The sequence below is a fragment of the Linepithema humile genome, chromosome 4 (genome assembly GCF_040581485.1).
Source record: "Linepithema humile isolate Giens D197 chromosome 4, Lhum_UNIL_v1.0, whole genome shotgun sequence".
Lineage (NCBI taxonomy): Eukaryota > Metazoa > Arthropoda > Insecta > Hymenoptera > Formicidae > Linepithema > Linepithema humile.
Window position 1 is genome coordinate 28,590,418 of NC_090131.1, and position 19,074 is coordinate 28,609,491.

The following is a 19,074-nucleotide window of genomic DNA, read 5'->3' on the forward strand; positions in this document are numbered from 1 at the left end:
GTTTTTAATCCTAAAGATGCAGTTTCACAAAAATATATAATATATTACGCTGCAGATTGTTTATACATTACCTACAATATATCAGAATAATTGGAAATTGTAAAATTAATGCTACACATTACAACCTAAAACAGATTCAAATATTTATGCTCGAAAACTATCGATAATGTCAATGCTCTATTATTATCCTCAGATTCTTTTGATTGTCACATAATTTAGTTAGAAATAATTTTGTCGATGACCGTAACGCGCGCGCGTGAGTGGTATGTTTATGTGCATGTAATTATAAAGGAATACTATTTGTTTTAATTGTCGCATTTTGCATATTTGAATAAAATATGTAAAATATGTAAAAAACAAAACAAAAGAAACAAGAAATGCAAATAAAGCGAATACACTTTGTGACGGCCGGATTGCATAAGATGCGATGTTAACTTCACGTAATAAAACTCTATCAAAAGTAGGTTAACAGGAAGATATGCACTAATGCCCATTTCCACCAATGTAGATTAATTTTAATCTCGGTTCAACTTACTCTTCATCTTTTTCTAGTTCTAAGAATTAGGAAAAGGTGAAGAGTAAGTTGAACCGAGATTAAAGTTAATCTACGTTGATGGAATCGGGCATAAAGAAATGAATTTACCGAGCATAGCAACATTCCCAAAAAGTTTTAAGTTGGAATATTCTATCAATCGTATGGATAAAACAAATTCGAATAAGTTATCAAGAACGTAAGTATTATTTGTCATTACTTAAGTATGTACGTTAGTAAACTGTCAATAATTGTCAGTAAGTGCTGAACGATGCTAAATAATAATGAGAGCACACACTTCTGCAGGACTGTAATTCAAGAAGAAAACACTTGCTGATTATATTTTTTTGCTAGTACAATTCGTAATCAAGGTAGCAAATTTTGGCAGAATGTATTGTGTGCATACATTGAATTATACTTGCAAGCAAATTTTACGTTAAAATATTACAAGGATTATTTGAAAATTTTATAAGTAACACATTCAATAAAAGGACAATGTGCAAGAAGTGCTTGTATATGTAGTATAAAAAGACGATATTTAAATCTTTGAATTATATTTGACAACAAATTTTATGTATTAGGGAAAATTGATAAAAATAACTTACGATTATTGATTGATAATATGAAGAATTCTTTATAGATGAATAGAGAACTCCAACGTCAGAGAGACAAGTGCTTTCGTTGTGAACTGAAGACTACTCTGATGATTTAGCACAAAGTGTTGATACCTGTGTTCTTTATTTGCATGGTTATATGAAGACCAATCAGAGCATGCCAAGAAGCAGTCCTTCAGGATTTTATCTCTAGCTATAGAAACAATATTTACGAAGCAAGGAAAGGTAAACAAATGGTAAGAAAAGATGGTATCTGGAAATCGACGGAAATTCTTATGCTTTATTTACCAGCGAAAAGACAAAGATATTAAGTACATGAGTATAATTTATCGTGCGCTTTTAATAAATAATAATTTATGAAGTATATCCCTATAAAATATCTAGAGAGTTTATAAGACATAAGTAGGAGATTCACTTGTAATATTGATTCGGAGAAAATGTTATCTATTATTTATATGTAGCACTAATTTTAGGGGAACATACGAACTACTTATAAAATACATATTTACTATATTACTATCGCACAGTAAATTTTATGTCTAAACGAACATTTACATAATGTTAAATATACTTACTACAGTGATCACGTCAATATATCAAACGTCCAGACTGACAATGGGATATGAATATAACAGTATAATAGAACAGAAAATAATACGTGGAAAATTTCCAGATAGGATGTGAATTTTGGCATAGTATAATTTTTAAGTTTAATTCGTTTTTTATTTTAAACTTAATTTTAAACTAATTTTATCGTTTAATAATTCTATGAAAATGTAAAGAAGCTAACAATTCTGATCGAACCGAATATATTTGATAACAAAGTTAATTGTCTATAATTATGATATTTTGATATAGTTTTTACAATAATTTTTTAAGTATCGACGCGTTGTTTGCATGCCAGGTTGTCTGCTCTTGTTCGTTATAAGATAAAGTTTGTTCGTTTGAATATCATCGTCAGTATATACGTGTTGTATTTTGCAAATATATACACACACATTGTGCGATAATGGTGTTATTTGCACGTGTATTCCTCGGTACGTTCCGTACAGGTATCGCAATGTACGCGACAGCACCATTGAAATTTGCAGTTGCACTGCCATGTTCTCGTAAATTGATGAGTGTTGTAGCCGCGGCCGCAGCACATTAAATCGCATCCGTCGGTTCCTAAAAATGTAGAAATAATATTCTCGTGAGTGTGAAAAAGCGATTTTGTCGAAGAATCTTTCAAATAGTTTATCGATTTTATTATTTGAGAATTTAATTAAATATTAAAATAAAGAAGCAATAGACTAAAAATTTAAAATAGCGAGATATAATTTTGACTTTTCTTTTTTCAAATATAAGAATTTAATGATTTGCATTGTTATTCATTTACTATCGATTGAATTATTGTTCTTTATTGTTTATTGTCACTTACCTTTGCTTGTACGATTGCAGTATCTGCCTTGCGTTCCGAGACTACCCTGCGTCAAATCCGGCTCGCAATAATTGGGGGAAGATTGCAGATAAACCAGCTCGCTTCTCTTTGGAATCCTCTTCAAACCCATGCTCGGACCGCCACTGACTTTCGTCCTTTTTAAGACCAAGTGCGGCCTCTTCGGTTTGCTGATCTTTTTCGACGAAGGCTGCCGATCATGCCGCGACTTTGCAAGATCGTTCGGTTTGCCCTGGGTTTTGGCGTCGTTGCCCAATATGGGTACCATTTCCGACGACATGGAATGCGATATCAAGTCCATCGGCTGAGAATGAATCGCGTAAGATAATGTATATTAAATTTCGGAAATGATGTCAAGAACATTTCTCCGTTAAACAAGCAATACTTGATAAAATATTAAATTAATTTAAATTGGCCACTGATTTTTATTCGCAATATTTATGGAGTATTTGTGAAGTAAATTACCTGCATTGTGGGCGAGGGAGACGGTGTGACTGCCATGACAGGTCTGGCCTTATAATACTTTTTCATCAGCGCATCGCCGATCTGGCGAAAACTGGGCAACGTTCGCCAACATGTTCTTACAGTGCATGATCCGGATACACCGTGACATTTGCATTCCGTCTGTAAAAGAGCTTTAACTATCTGAAAAAAGAAAATACTCAAGTTATTAATAGTGTAATTTCTACTATTTTCGTAAACATTCTTTATGCGAATGATCAGATGCAGTTTCAAGTGTTCTTTTTAATGTTATCCGACGGCTGACATTTAACATTGTGTTTTATATAAAAATGTCACGGCAGTAATATTATGTAATCGTATAATCGTTGTGATTCTCATAGCTGATCATTAAAATAATGAAATCTGAAAACTTTGTTCGGCCAATTTCAAGTAATATATGGTATAATTATAAAAAAAAGTTTTATATGCAGATTATATTACATATAGTTTTGCGATTTATTTAATAATAAAATATTTTTGCTGCTTTTTTATATTAATTTCAAAGTAAGAAGTATAAAAGAGATTTATGTAAGGTCGAAACGAGTACATATATCATATCGAAACAGATTACAACTTGTGTTTGGTGGATATGCAAGGTGTACTCCGATTTGTTCCTTACATCATACACGCGTGTCCTATGCAAATTTCAAATCTGCACAGGCGAACGGGGTCTTTCTGGTCGGAGAACGAGAACTTACAATGCGCCCGATGAGAACGAATGCGCCGCCTGATACCTGAATCATTTTCAAAGGACAAGGAGATACACATCGGTCCATTACGAAGGAATCAATGGCGTAGAGCTCCCACTGTCATAATATTGCAGGTAATTCGATTGCTTAAGCATGATTGTACAATAATGCTTTTTTCGTAATACTCTATATCTTACATCTAAAAATGTGAAGTCTACAATTGCGCTTCTGAGAAGAAAGCTTATTTGAGATTCTTCAACACTTTGACTCCGATCTCATCACTTGGATTGAATTTGGAATAAATTTGGATTTTGATATTTGTATAAGTAACAATTTTGTTTTCTATATAATTTGCGTTCGTATTCGTATTCCTGGTTCATATATGCATAATGCAAATTGAAAGAAAGGAAAGTTCATTATATCTGAATATTGATTTAAATATTTTAATAGATTGCTTCAAATATATGTATAATTTGTTACAATAATGTTCTCTGAAATTATTCCAGATTAGATTTCGCATAACCACGCCACTGGTGCAAGAGATACATCTCGGTTAACTCGAACAACCAACTGGATGATCTTAAATGGTCGTAATCGTATCGAGTGTTCATCTGTAAATTCCTACGCTCGCTCGATTCTCGATGGGGGCTTCTCATTGTGCATCGCCGCAAACGAAACTGGTTTACATCTCGAATTATCCCATGTAGCATACGGGAGTGGTTAAAAAATCGTCGATTTTTTAATCGTATAAAATATGTGGTAAGCAGTAGCAATCGATGTATAGAATAAACTATAGATGTAATAATTAATCAGAGAACTTGTTCATATAACAATAATTTGCAGCACATTTTTGTAGAAGTTCGAACATGGAAATATGTCACATGACATGTCACGAGATCTATTTCGCGGCTGCGCTGATTTTTCCGCTGGGCAATGATGCAGGTGTCGGGCGCGAGTAAGTATAGTTTTGTGTTTTCCGTGTATTTTTTGTGTTCTAAGATAATGCTGCGCACTATTTTGACTGTTGGGAACAGATTTCGTGACGGGTAATTATCGGGGAATGTTAATTAAGATATATGCGCAGTTGTCAATCTTTCGGGATTCGTAAAAATACCAATCGTATCTATTACATTGTGTCGGGTATGGCTAATCAAATCATTAATTTTAACGCATTAATGCGAAGCTTCAAATTTTTTAAATATATTTTGGAGCTATTAAAGTATTGAATCTTTATTATTATATTAATTGATGCATACGGTTGCGATTATCAATCTTTCTATATTTTGTTATTTTTCCGTGGTTTTATCAGATAGGTTAAGTAACATAACATCTTAGGAAATTTCGAATACAATCACGTGATCATTTCTAAACATGACGTCACATGATCTATTTCGCGGTGGCGTTGATTAGTTCACAGGACAATGGCGAGAGTGTTAAATGCGCGAGCGGCATCGTCGTATTTCGTACGTGTATATTCTCGTTCGAAGTGAATTTCGCGTGCAAATAAATATCGGGATTGTCGAATGTAGCAACGAACAATCGTCGTGGATTATTAATTAGAGCGTACGATCGCGTTTATTCGTAAAATCAACGATCACGGGTCGTGTCGGATCGCTCGTCGGTTGCTCGTCGAATCATTGAGCATCGGTGTGAAGTTTCCTTCAAACTTTTAAACGTATTTCACGCGAATGTCGGGAGTGTCGAGCAAAGTTACGGGCGTTTTACGTTATTCGTTCGAAAGTGTATCGCGCTTGTAAATATCGGGAGTGCCGTATAAAGTGACCGATCGTATCGTGATAATTAGTGCCGTACAAGTATTTGGCGCAGTCAATGTCGGAGCGAATGGCAAAGCCAACAGCAGGACATCGAGCGGTGAGTAATTTTAATATTATACTTACAGAATATGCGTTCTCTCAAATAAGTGGATTAATTTGAAGGTGGACGAGAGTACTCTTCATAAAAATTAATCTTTCGATGAAAATCGATTTTGCTTTTTCGATAACAATCATTCGATTGATAAAATATTCATACCGAATTTATCAATGAAATTGCGGTTAATGGCTTTAGGGCGCGTGGTTCAATAAAGTCTCAATGGTCGTCGCATATCATTTAACGCCAGTGGTCGATTGTTTTTGTAATGCGGGTCAAGAAGAATAAAGAAGTACCAAATTATTCATAAGGCATAACCGTGCGATGATAGCGCGCGAGGTGGAATATTTTAGGGCCTGCGCTTGTTCGTTCTCTCGCAATGGCGCGACAGTGCATGCGAGCAGGACGCCTTCTGTCTCATATTACGACAGAGCGAATCGAGGCACGAAAAAGAATATCGCGACTTTCTTGTGCTTGAGACGAGATGAGAACGGATAGCCACGCTACTGGCACGAGAGGTGGTACGTCTCGGTTAACTCGAACAACCGACCGGGTGATCTTAAACGGTCGTAATCGTATCGAGTAAAGTAATCTGTAAATTCCGGCACTCGCTTCTTTCATTGTGCATCGGCCGCGAATGCTCGCGAATGGCCGCGGCGTATACGCGCACGAAACTGGTTTACATTTCGAATTATCCCGATTGCTGCATGCAAGAGAGGTTAAAAAAAAAATCGTCGGAGCATAAAGTATGTGGCGCGCCGAGGCCGATCGACGTTAAGAATAAATCGTTAGCCTCGCAACTCCGAGGTACGCATGCACATCTACATATACGTGTGCAACGTGCACCGACGAACAGCGAGTTTTTATTGCCTCCTCGTAATAAAGCCCCATCGAAGAAGACGAAAGCACGACGAACTTTCCCCAATTAAGGCGCGCCGCCCTCGCCGAGTTCCACCTCGGGCATAACGCGATCGTTTCTCACAAACACTCGTTTTCGATCATCGACCTTCCTGCGTGAGCGGAATAAAAGGAACCGCGGATTAGATCGTGAAGAACAATCGGCGGTACATCAGACCTTTTTCGCGCTCTTTTTGTCCGAATTTATACATTTCATATTAATATAAATCTTTGCTTTTATCTAATTGCAGATTAAATTATTTTAATTGCGTGAGAGTTTGATACAATGTGCAGCATCGGCGTTTAATCACATCGATACAATACTATCTGCATAATGATTCCGTAAGCAGCGATTGAAATGTCCGAGTGATACACAGGGCGAACAGGCAGCGTGTCTGCACGAACGAATCCCGGAACGACGACATTGTCTTTTGCGAGGTGATTGGTTCTCCGTGGGTTATTGGGCGATAAATCAAATTTCATGGCGTCCGGCTTTTGCATACGCTTGTGAGCTTGATGCGCGCCTCATTATCGATATTACCATCTTGTTATCCGACCTCGCGGTCGGACTTTCCGTCGCGAGATATTAATGCTAATCTGCAGATATATCTCTATGAACTTAATGAGCGCGTGAAATTTGCGAATGTAGACGTTCGGAACGGCATACAAGACAAGCGACACATTGTACACTTTTCGTGCGATATGTTATAATCTTAGGATCACTGCAATTATATATAGTGATTGAGAGGCGGAGTATGGTTGGTGTGCCGTCATCAAATGCCGGCGAGCTTAATTTCCGCGCTAAACGATTTCTCTCGCGAGTCGCAGTAATTAGTATTGCTTCACGGCAATTATGACGCTCATTACATAGTTGTTAACTTTACGCTGAGGATACGTTCTGTCGGTTTTTGACACTCGCGAATGATCCTCCTTTCGCGAGAAAGCTGTTAGCTTTATAAATAATTACGCAGATAAAAAAATGCAAAAGGTATACACTGTCATTAATGATTTCGCTTACCTTTCTTCCGGCTTTGTTGTTGTGAAGATTCATCAAGCTCCGAGCGTCTCCTTCGATCTCTCTCACGTCCAGAAACCTACGCGCGAACCTAACATTAAATTTTAAAATTATAATGTTAAAATTTACGTCGTGTCTAGTGTTCGCCGTGCGTTCCGACATGTCGCGTATCGTTGCCGAGCAAGCTGGCGTAAGGAAGCGGAGTGGATAAGTGCGAATTAATTAATCATCGGCTTGATTAACATACCTCATCCCGTACGTGACATCGGCGCTGCAGCCGCCCCATTCCCAGCCGATCGGCGGTGAATCCTTCCTCGTCCTGTTCACAAAGGCGCGATAATTAATTGACGATAGTTTACGCGTTGCATTTTATACATTGAGATTTTACAGCTACCTTACAGCAGGCTCGCAACCGCAGGCCGTGATGTTACCGCGGCTGCAAGCCGCGGTTACGGCGTACGTGACACCGGCCGAGCTTATCGCGTACGTGAAAGCCGCTTCCCTGCTGCCTGTAAATAAAAAATGCCATATTAAATTTCTTATCATTTTGTTATATGTAGATCAGAAGTATCATCTAGTTTTTAGTAGAACGATGGAACTGACAAAGCTTCCAATATTTTTTATTCGAATCTCCAAATATTTAAATTTAATCATGTCAAAATTTACTTTCAACAATACAGTTCTATATTGTAAAAGAATGAAATTTCTAGAAATATATTATATATGAATTATAAGTGAAGAATATATTATACGCCGGTCACATGTGAACTCTGTGAACTTTGACTCGACCGTGAATGTTAACTCTCTTGCCGGGTTAATTAATAATTTAACGCTTACGGCTGCGTGCGTGAAACGTTGCTCATTTCAAGTTTGCACGTTGACTCGCGGAGCCGAGACACGCGATAGAAAGCACGTCCGAACTGGCGTTGCGCCCCGTCAAGCATTTCCATCACGCGAATTTACTACAACTAAGTCACCCGCCGCCGGTGTGCGCGCAAAGCGTGAGCGCAATTAATTACCCCCGCGCAGCGCGCGCCGTGCTCTCAGCTCGTTTACCATGTCGAATGAATTACCGTACGTCCGTCTCCCCGCGATGCCCATTTTTCACTCCGTCATCGTCGTCGACACCTACGCGCCCGGCTTCGTCTCGGCTCTGTCCGGCCCGGCTGGCGTTTCACTCTATCGTTGTCAAAGCTCGTCGTCCAACTTTAATTCGCGCGTCAGCGTCGCGTCAACGACGACGCTCGGAACGACGCGATAATTCTCACGCGGGGATTCGGTTGATGCTGAATTCGTGATGCAAATCAGTTTTTACCGCGCGAAGCGAGGAAATCGCTGCTCTCGCCTCCTCGCGATTATCGAATACACGTCTGTGAGATACACCTCGGATGAATAACTGATAGATAATTACACTCGGAGTCACATACGTCGCGGATGCTCGCAAGTTTGAGCAAGTGCATCTCTTTATTCGGCACACATCGCGTCGAATCGTTTCATCGAGATTGAAAAGAGATCCGGCTAACTGTAATTACGGGAGGGGATCATCCTACACGCGGTTGCGCGATAATACTACTCGAGCCGATGTTTGTTATGCGCGCAGTCATAACTCACGGCCACTGACACGCGCCTGCCTGCGCTCATGTTATGAAAGTAAATAAGCTCCGCGGGCTCGCATCCGCGCGACTCATCGTTCGGTTCCCCGGTTTTTGCGATGCGCCACAATGGGAATCTGCACGTCGCGTCGGGCGCCGAGATAGAGCGTTCTTGTTCTCGCGTTATGAGTGACGGTACAATTAGGAGTAAGTCAGTTTAAAAACGGAATTGCCGCGGAATCGAACTTCCTCCTTACTTTCTTACGACAAATCTGTGAGATATTAATTTCTTTTATTTTACATTCTATGTGTGCGTTTCATAAACTTTTTATTTCTGGAAATATATCACTCGGTAAAAAATTTTTATGATTGAGATGTTCTTTTTTTGCGTAGACTAACGGCAGGGTTGATTAAGTTATCTTATTATGGAAACGAAGGTGATTCCTCAGAGCGTTGCGCGACGAATGCAGAATGTTTAGAAAAAATACATGACGTGCAAAGTTGCGCGCACCCTCAGTGCTCTTATTGTCAGCCGCTTGTTGCCGTGATGCACTGTGATGTCCTTGTCCGTCGTGCACAGTCGCAATGAATGGCGGCGAGAAAACGAATGCGTTCACGCCTCACTCGCGAGATCGCAGCCATGATGCTGTGCTTCTGCTTTTTGCGCCACGGCTAGCCAGTTTCTACCGCAGACGTCTAAGAACGTAACGGGGCGGAGCGTGATTTCCACGGGGTTGGAGGGTTTCGGTGTCTGCTCACGAGTATATCCGCTTTGCGTGGCGGATTTCTTTAGACTTGAATTTCTTCGTGTTTGAATAAAAAATTCTTACAAGATTTCTATTTACTTGAAAAATAAAGATTTTCAATTTTTTAGAAAATTTGGTTTAAATTCTTCGTTGATAAAAGAATGACGTGGGACAAGTTTGAGAGGAAAATCGAAGTGCGTCCGTGTGCGAAAGGATCGCGCTGGAGGCGCTTTCTCGCGAGCGGCGCCTTCTTTCTCCTCTCGACGCGCCGTCGGGAGGAAGCCGATTGTGCGCGGAGACACGAGCGGGCGCATCGGTCAAAAGGTTGATGAATTTATGCCGGGCGTTTATGTCAAAGGACGGCAGCGCGGCCATCTATTTAACGTCGGAAGAGCCGGTAAGGGGTAAATTTATCGTTTCGTCGGGCGTTTGCGGCGGCAACAGCAGCGGCTCCTCTCTCTCTCTCTCTCTCTCTCTCTTCTCGCTTCGTCGATGGGCGGAGAGGAGGAAGGAGAGGTGGCCTTTCCATAAATTCATTTCAGCTGTAAAACGCGAACGCGGCCAAATGAGCACCGCTTCCATATTAGGACACGGCTCATGGCGATACCGAAGAGTCGTTGTTCATGCCGAACGGGCAATGCGAACGGCGAGAGTAGGCCTCAATCTATTTGCGCCATACATTATATACATTGCTCTGCGTATGTGAGTTTATGCGTGTGTGTCACGTCGCCCATGCACTTATTAACGTCTGAAAATATTGCAAAGCAGCGAGCAGAATGAGAATGGATTATCTTCTGGCGACGTGAAATAGTGCTCTCGTTGAGATTTATCTTCGTTCGATGATTTGTATGATTTCCGAGGGAAAGAATAAGGAGCACGTTGTTCACACCTGATATTTATACACCGAAACGCTTCGCTTATTCATAAATTCGTGAAAGTAAAACGGTGATCGTTCAAAGAGCAGAGCGTTTAAGCGATATTCGTAAAAAGAAAGAGAAGAGGACAACGCGGGGCCGAAAAAGGAACGGTTCGCGATCAATCGTTGCACCGGCAATCTTTTAATTTATATCATCGCGTTTTAAGTGACTCGCGTAATAGCCGCGTGAAATTTATAAGCTACCGCCGAACGTGGGCGATTATTTACGGTGATTGCGCGACGCGGGATCAAATTTAATAATGAGTTTGATCTCATCGCGACCCTTCGTTTACCCGACCATCCGTTTCTTTCGAGAACGGTTATTTCTCGAGTAAGGATATCAATATATAATGATGACGTTACATAAGCTTGCACATTTATTATTTTAAAACTAGGATTATTTTGAAACCAGTAATGTTCGTTGTTTTCTGTCATAAATTTGAAATATTTTTTTTAATCTAAAATATTTTGTATTTTTGATTTCAGAGTTCAGCATCTGAAAGAAACTGGGATTCCCATCGTCGATTATGACTGGGGTGAGTAACACTTATCAAATTATTAAAAAATTTCAAGCCGACAGACGTCACGATTTTGGACGAAATATAGAATCGAGTTAATAAGTCACGTGGCTAATTAAAGCGCAAGTCGTCGAGTAAGCCGCCGGCGCTAAAACTGAGACAAAACGATGCCGACAAGCGTTAAATCTCGCTCCTCTAACGACGAGGCACATTGATAGCGGTGAATCTCGAATGCGTCGCACATCCGCCCACAAGGCGCACATTGTCGAACGGGCGGCCGTTTTTGTTCGACGCTCCGTTATTATGCTCTCTGTGCGATTTTATGGCCCGCGAGTCGATCTTATTAAAGGTAACGAGCCCGATCGTATCGCGTCCGGCGATAAAGCATTTCGCGTGTATCCGCGCGATACTACCGCGCCACCGAGACGATACTCCGATACTCGTATATTTCGAAAGGGATGATTTAATTCGACTGGGAAGTCTCTCTCGCTCGTTTCGAAGTAAGAATTTTCCCTCGACAATGTACGCGTCTCTCGTTGCAGACTGGTCTAGTAATTCGATCTGTTTGTCCAAGTCCTTTCACGCGGCGCGGCGTATCAGATAAACTCGACGTAATTTAATATTCTACAAGATCGGGAGATCTATGCAACCCAGCGTGCGGACTGACGTGACGGCATTTTAATATGTATCTGATCTTCTAATATCATTAATTAATTAGTTGTAACGCGACCAGTTACATTTATCAAAGCTCCTCGCCTCGAACTCCTTCGCGCGAGTGTGAGAGACGCGTACAAGCTGTATCGTAAACTCTCAGTGGGTGGACGATGAAAGAAACCCATCGGGTTATCGCCTCGGTGAACGAGCGTGTTCCGGCCACCACGCGGCGGTGTTTCCGTCTTGTACCACCTCGTGTCCGACAAGATCTTTATTTCGTCGTGAGAAAAATTTGTCCGCTCGCTCGCTCGTGTACGTGTGTGACGCGGAGCCTGCTTTCGCTCGCGCCTCACACTTTGTTTCCTCCCGTTCCTCCCGCTCTCGTCGTGCGCTCGGGGTTAAAGGTTCGCGCGTCCTAGTCTTTCTCTCTCTTTCTCTCTCTCTCTCTCTTTCTCGTCCTAGTCTCTTTCTCGTGTGCTCGCATAGGCGTTGTGCACGGGGAATCCTTATTGGCCTGCGGGCGTTTGTCACGGGAGGACAGATCGTTCACTCGATTCGCCCACGCGACCTATATCGATGTTAGAGACACTATTGGCGTCAGGACGAACAAAACGTTTTTTTTTCTTTTTTTTTCATATCTTGCATTGATCTGCAAGTGCGTTTGCATAAAGCTATGCATATGTATATATCTATTATTCGATCGAAGGTGGAGACGTGCACGCATGTGATTTTAAAAACTGTTGCGCGCGCGACTCGTCTCGTCGCTCTCTGAGGTATCATATTCCCTGAAGTGTTTGCATTAATCAGGGTCCCGGCGATAATATCGCGGATTACGAGAGAGGGCGAGAGATGTATTCCAGTTTGCGGACGCATCATTTATGGAAGTACCTTCCCGATTATCTCTCCGCTTACACGGTAGTTACGTCTTGTCTGAGCGAAATGTTATCGCCACCGAATCGCCGCGCGCGCGTTCAGCTCGACGGTTTTGGCTGCTAAAATATGTTCTCAAATGTTCGCACAAGTTCTTTACAATTTTATCTTGCTTCTGTGCCATTTTTTACATCGCGTACAGTGCCTACCTGACTTTCCTGAAAAAGACACACCTTCACGGTGTTCCTGAATTGTGCGTAATTCTTTCAGTCACATCGTGTTAGCGCGAATTTGAATCTTAAATTGCATCCGCTCTCGCGTTTTTCTTTATTTGTCGAAAATGAATTTTGTGTACAAATGAATATCGGAAATGTCGAATTAAACGATGATCGTCTCTGTGTGTTTATTAACATATGCAATCGCGTTTTTCAATATTTGTAATCGTGACAGCATCGAAATAATCTATATAGCTACTTCAGTCACAAATTTCATGTTTTTGTGTTTCGTGTTTTCAATATTTGTAACTGATGTAATCAATTATCTATCCGGACGTTGCAGATTTCAATAGTACTCGTTTTGCAAAATGTAAACGAATTAATGCATTGGTTATTTGATAAAGCTTTAATTTTATGGAACGAAAACAAATTAGGAAATTTTGTTTTTTCATGGTTTTTTCAGATGGAACAATTAGCTTGCGGCAAGACAAATGTAATCATACGATCATCGCGTAAACATAATAAATGTAATTAGCACGGTCGCGATTATCGGTCTTTCTTTTGTAAATTCAAGCGTGTAAAACTCGGGAGTGTCGCGTAAAGTGACCGGTCGTATTGTAAGTGATAATTGACGACGTACAAGTGTGACTTTGGAACAATATTGGAGTCAACGGCGGAGCGAACGACAGTGTCAACGGCGAATTCATAATTAGCGCCACATAAAAGCGTTTGGAGTAATATTGGAATTACAACAGAGCGGCAGAATCAACAGCGGTGATACATCAATGGTGAGTGAATTTTAGCATTATGCATGGAGAATATACATTCCCTCAAATAAGTTACGTGAAATAACGATTAATTAAAAGATGAAATGCTCGATGGATAAAAACTGTTTTACCAAATCAATTTACCAATTTTAAAAAAGGGTGGAAAATATACTTCACTCAGCTTTAGGAGCGCATACGTCAGTTAAATCTCGACGATCACTGCGTATCGTTTGACGCGGACGATTGTTTTCGCAATACAAATCCGAAAGAAAAAAGCTTCGAGTTATTCATGAAGTATAACTGTGCGTTGATAACGGTGGAATATTTTAGGGCCCGTGCTTTCTCTCTTCCTCGCGATAGTGTGAAAATAATGCACATGAGCAAGATGCCTCCTTTCTCGTGCCATAACACGATGGACCGAGACACGACAAAGAGCATCACGACTCTTTGCCTCCGAGACGAGGCGCAGGATTGACTTTTACGGTCACGTGGCCGTCCTTTTGCAATCTGAAACCGTTCGCCCTCGCCGGTTTCAATGAATAATCATCGTTCAATCATCATAAACTGCCGCCGAGTAGCAATTGCCGGATCAAAACAGGGTGACCGTATTTTTTCTTGCGCGCAATAAAAAGACAACAAAATCGCGTGAAATGTGATTTTAATCACTTGGTGTCATTGTTGAAATTGAAGCAATTAATTAGGCAGTATGGAATAAATGGCGGGCAATTAACGAAGTCTATAATTAAATCCCACATGCCGGGCATTTTGCGCTCGAGTGATTCTGCTACATCTGACAGAGACATAGACGCGCGAATATGTTATTCTTTAGCAGATTTTATGCGCCCTTTATCTCGCGATCGTTCGCGCAAGGCCACGGGCCGATGTTATACACGGCGAAATAAAATTAGCCGCAATTAAAAGTCGCAGATTGGCGAGGCCCGACGAAAAAGGCGTTCGCGATATCGGCGCGGCGGCTATAAATAATTTTTTACGATCCTAATGAGGACCCACCACCGTGGTCGTAATGAATTCATAATCAACGGACGACAGGTTTATTCGACTTTAACGAATTGCACGTGGTCGCGATTCGGTTTTTACAGTTGTGCCGATTTTGCGCGAAACCGGCAACTCCGGTGTCGCCGTGGCACGAATCTGATAATGAACGCGCGCGATTCTTACCTCAATCGGCGAGTTAAACTCGATCAGATAACGTGGGACAATTAACCAATTACTATAATTAAGACACACACTTCCACTTAGCATTTGTTCGATCCGAGTCCGGTCGTTGGATTTGCATTCGAATCCACTTCGGCCACTCGTGGTTGTTTATTTTCGGGCGAGGGTTCCCATCTCTTAACGAGAGAGGCAGGGCCGACTTGATTTTTCTTAACTGATCCGGCCGTGGTAAACAACTGTATACGCTTAGCCGACATTTCTTCCGACGATGTCTTCGGTATATTATAACAGGTACGGCTTTACTGATAAATATTCAAACTTCAATTTAGAGAAAAATTTATAAATTTCGTTTTAAATTCGCGATTCTCTTCTTTCGAAAACTGCATTATTATTAAGAAAATAGTGATTCGCATAAAATTTTGCTCTCCATATCGCTGAATTTCAATTCGTTATTGCGTTTATATATCTCGAATGTTCTTCAAATTTTTTATCCTACATTTTTTTTACCCTCCTATCATGCGGTAAAATCGTATGATTGTTTGAGCGCGGACAAAGACGGCTCTTATTCGCTCTCGGAGTCGTCCAGGCTCTCTTCAGAGGTACGTGGCAGGTGCCACTAGATGCGATATTAAATAACGCCGAGAGATCCCTGTCATGCAGCCGTGTAATGTACTTAATGCGTCATTGTACGACACTCGAACTCGCGCGAGAGAGAGGCTGCGGCGACGGGGGGTCGCGTCTAGTATCAGTTAGTGCGGAGATCTACGGCCGTATCTCGTTTACAGTGTTCGTTATGTTAGAGCAGTGATTTACGGCTATCCAGTGCGCTCTCACGAGATGACGATGCACGCAGCGGCGTGACGCAAACGATCTCGCGGTGTCGCGTGTAAGCACGCGCATTAACACGCAGCCGCGACATCGTCCTCTGCGCTCCGCGTGCGATATCTCGCACCAGCTCGCGACAGTGGACTTTAATTCCCAACTTTATATTCCGTCCGACTTTACGTACTGTAAAATGTGAAGAGACATTTATATTCGTTAATTTTATTTCAACAATTCATTATTATTTATTCCGTTTCGTCACATTTACTAACCACTTCTAGGATATTCCGCTTAGTATTGGCGCGCAATTGGCGCGAAGAAGAGTCACGCTTGATAACAGCCCATTTCCTAAGCTTAATAATAACTAATTGCGGTTGAGATCGTGTGAACACACCGTGCTGGGGTTAAGGGTTAAATCCCGAGACACGCACGTTGGCTAGAGGCTGCGGGACTCGTAACTTGCGCATACGATTATTCGCGATGTTCGCGTGACATCGAACGAGCGAACGAGAGGCCATCATCGCGTTTGTTATTACAAACCGCGCGCAAAACTCTCGCCAGGCCCGAGTACCTGTTATCAGAGAGAAACGGGAGGAAAAAAAAAAAAAGAATCGCGCGACTACCCAACCCTCCTCGAGCGTTTTCCTGGAAGGTACTTATCGTACACCGCTCCCGATGACCGGTTACATCTTAATAAGAAGGGCAGCGGCGACAAGCGGCGCGAATTCATCGTCTCGCTCTCTCGCTCTCTCTCTCTCTCTCTTTCTCTCTCTCTCCCTCTCGCTCCCTCGCGTCGTTATTAATGGCCCCGGTCGTCTCGCTGGCGATTTTCGCAGGGGCACTTGTCCGCGGCAGCGGCCCACGGGGGACGAGATACGCGCTGGTGATATATTAATTTATTAACTAGTTTATTTATACGGGGCTTTAAAGAGGGCCTTATATCCACAGACGGGGAGAGCCCCCGGGGACTCGAGTGAGCGCCCCGGCGCACACCGGACCATAACTCAATCCGCGCCGCGCTCCGCTTCGCCGTTGGCACTTTTCTACGCTAAAGCACGTTGAATTATATCGATCCCGCTCGCGTCTCTCCGCGCGCGCGCGCGCGGGTCTTCCTCTCTCTTTCTCTTCGCCTGCGGCAGGTAGATCAGCGCTGAGCGCACGAGCCCAAGATCGTAGCCAATAATTGGAGGGGGGAGGGGGAGGGGAGGGCGACTCATCTAGTTGTAAATGGAGATTCCCTCTCGCCGCATCTTCCCGTACGATCTGTTGCCTGATGGTCGATTACTATCGCGGACTATCTATGGCGAATTACGATGCACGTGTGCGCGCGCGCGTGCGACGTCCGAATTTACTCGGAACGCAATCGCGCGGTCCCGACGAGAGAGCGTAATCGAGCGTACGATCAGCCCGACGCTTATCCCCGCGGCTGACGCGACGTATTCCATCCGTGATTTCGTAGTTATCTAAATGCACCCGGGTTTGCAATTTACCTTCGAATAAATATCAGTTCCGCGGCTATCCGCGGGACGCCGCGGGAGATGGTAATTTTCTGCGCCGACCATAAATTCTTGAAGACGAACTCCTCTCATCTCGGTACCTTTACACACACACACACACACACACACACACACACACTCACATACACGCATTATCTAGTCTAGTTACTTCGCGAGACAGCAGATACACGAGATTTACTCTTCCATGTGGACGTTACCGCCGCTGTTCGCGAACCTGAACGATCTATCGAACAAATTAGCGGTAAGATAAAGTTGGCAGAGATAGATTGATCCGCGTTGCCGCGCGATACAATTACATCGGGGCTTCAATGTATTGCTTTACTTTCCGATTGTAAAAGCCGGTCGATTGATAAACGAGATGCGGCGACGCAAACATATATGGATTGATTGTTAATTAAAACAATAATAAAATGAAGACCATTAATTTTGTAATTTTTACATTTTCGGGCGTTCTCGAAAATGCGGATAGAAAGTTATTTTGCTTTCCTGATTTATCTTCACACGACGAGAGAGAGAGAGAGAGAGAGAGAGTCGCGCCGACTTCCTTCTGCAGGTTGTGCACCACCATTACATCCTGTATACACGCGCGCGCGTGTGCCGAAGCCGACGTGTGCGCCATTTCGCACGGTCGTCCGCGCGATATAGCTCAATATGCGTGCGTACATCGATGCGAACAGAATGAATGCGTCGTTTGTAGAACCAAGGGGGGAAGTGCAGGCAACCAGGCGAGCAGGTAAAGGCAGGTAGACGCAGGTAGGTAGGTGTGTCCATGCGAGAGCGCCGAGTGTGGGCCAGTCCAGTTATTTGAGACGGATAAGAGGTCGAGAAGAGATGAAAAAAGTGCACGAGCGCGAAGAGCGGATATAGGCGCGCGGAAGGACGAGAGGGGAAACGAGCTCGCAGAAAGGGGCGCTCTATCGGGCCCGGCAGAGATTGATAAGACGCTGCATTAACGCAGCATTCTCGCTAACGTTATCCGAGCGAGGAGGGCAGAAGAGGGTATCCTCGGTGTACCCGATCTTTTGCGTTTTCTTTGTCCTCCTCGACCTTCATTCTCGTGCCTTCGCTTATCGCCCGTTCGCTGTGCGGTCCGAGCTTACTTTGTCGTTGCGCGGAATAAAATTTGCCCGCCGGCGAAACCTACGTATATGCGCGGAGTTTCTCCCTGATAAGGGCGATAGCGCGGCGAGATAAGCTCATCTCGCGAAATTTTATTTGTTCCAAACAGCCGAGACGATTATCGAGGACATAAGAAATTAGCGAAATATCTTTGCGCAATTTTGCGCGATGACGTCGTTGCCGCAGGAACGTCGTCCGATTCGCCTGAATTTATAATCGATAACGCATCCGCCGTCTGTGTAATGGATCTCTTAATTACGCCGTTTCATTTGGACGATTAGGCGATCGCCGCCCACGGTCTCGGATCTCGGACAGATTTCGCGCGCGATTCATGCCCCGGGTCTCCGCCTAATTTATGAAAATATATTCATCGTGAATCGTCCGAGTGGGCCGCAACGTCTCGCATCGGCTTTAAGCAGCGTCTTCGCGGCTTCCGTAATGAGCGGCTTTCGGATCGACGTCCACCGACGGCGCCTAATTACGTTTAATCGCATCCGTATCTATTATATATCGCCAACATTTAACACGCCCGACACGCGATTACGCGAGTCAGCGATGATGATGCCTTCGCGGAGAGAGAAAACGGTACGCGGTATAATGTATGTCT

At 42.7% G+C, this 19,074-nt stretch overlaps 1 protein-coding gene and 1 long non-coding RNA gene across 5 annotated transcripts in view; one reads left to right on the forward strand and one right to left on the reverse strand.

Moving 5' to 3' along the window:
- The first annotated feature begins 269 nt into the window (after positions 1–269).
- On the forward strand, positions 270–4,865 carry LOC105673361 (uncharacterized). The gene is made up of 6 exons (XR_010889969.1): positions 270–731; positions 1,173–1,382; positions 2,587–2,903; positions 3,746–3,908; positions 4,281–4,533; positions 4,618–4,865. It is a non-coding gene; the product is annotated as an uncharacterized lncRNA (long non-coding RNA).
- The window catches only part of Wnt2 (Wnt oncogene analog 2), a 51,807-nt gene continuing 34,139 nt past the window's right edge, over positions 1,407–19,074 (reverse strand). For 2 of the 4 annotated variants that reach the window (XM_012368936.2, XM_012368935.2), the window contains exons 3-8: positions 7,950–8,064; positions 7,803–7,874; positions 7,559–7,646; positions 3,050–3,229; positions 2,567–2,888; positions 1,407–2,313 (exon numbers count right to left, since the gene is read on the reverse strand). In XM_012368936.2, the coding sequence (XP_012224359.1) occupies positions 2,162–2,313; positions 2,567–2,888; positions 3,050–3,229; positions 7,559–7,646; positions 7,803–7,874; positions 7,950–8,064 (929 nt within the window). In that variant the 3' untranslated portion in view covers positions 1,407–2,161. Of the gene's footprint in view, positions 2,314–2,566; positions 2,889–3,049; positions 3,230–7,558; positions 7,647–7,802; positions 7,875–7,949; positions 8,065–8,628; positions 9,103–19,074 lie in introns of those variants that run through there. The other 2 variants (XM_012368938.2, XM_067354128.1) reach the window with 2 other exon arrangements.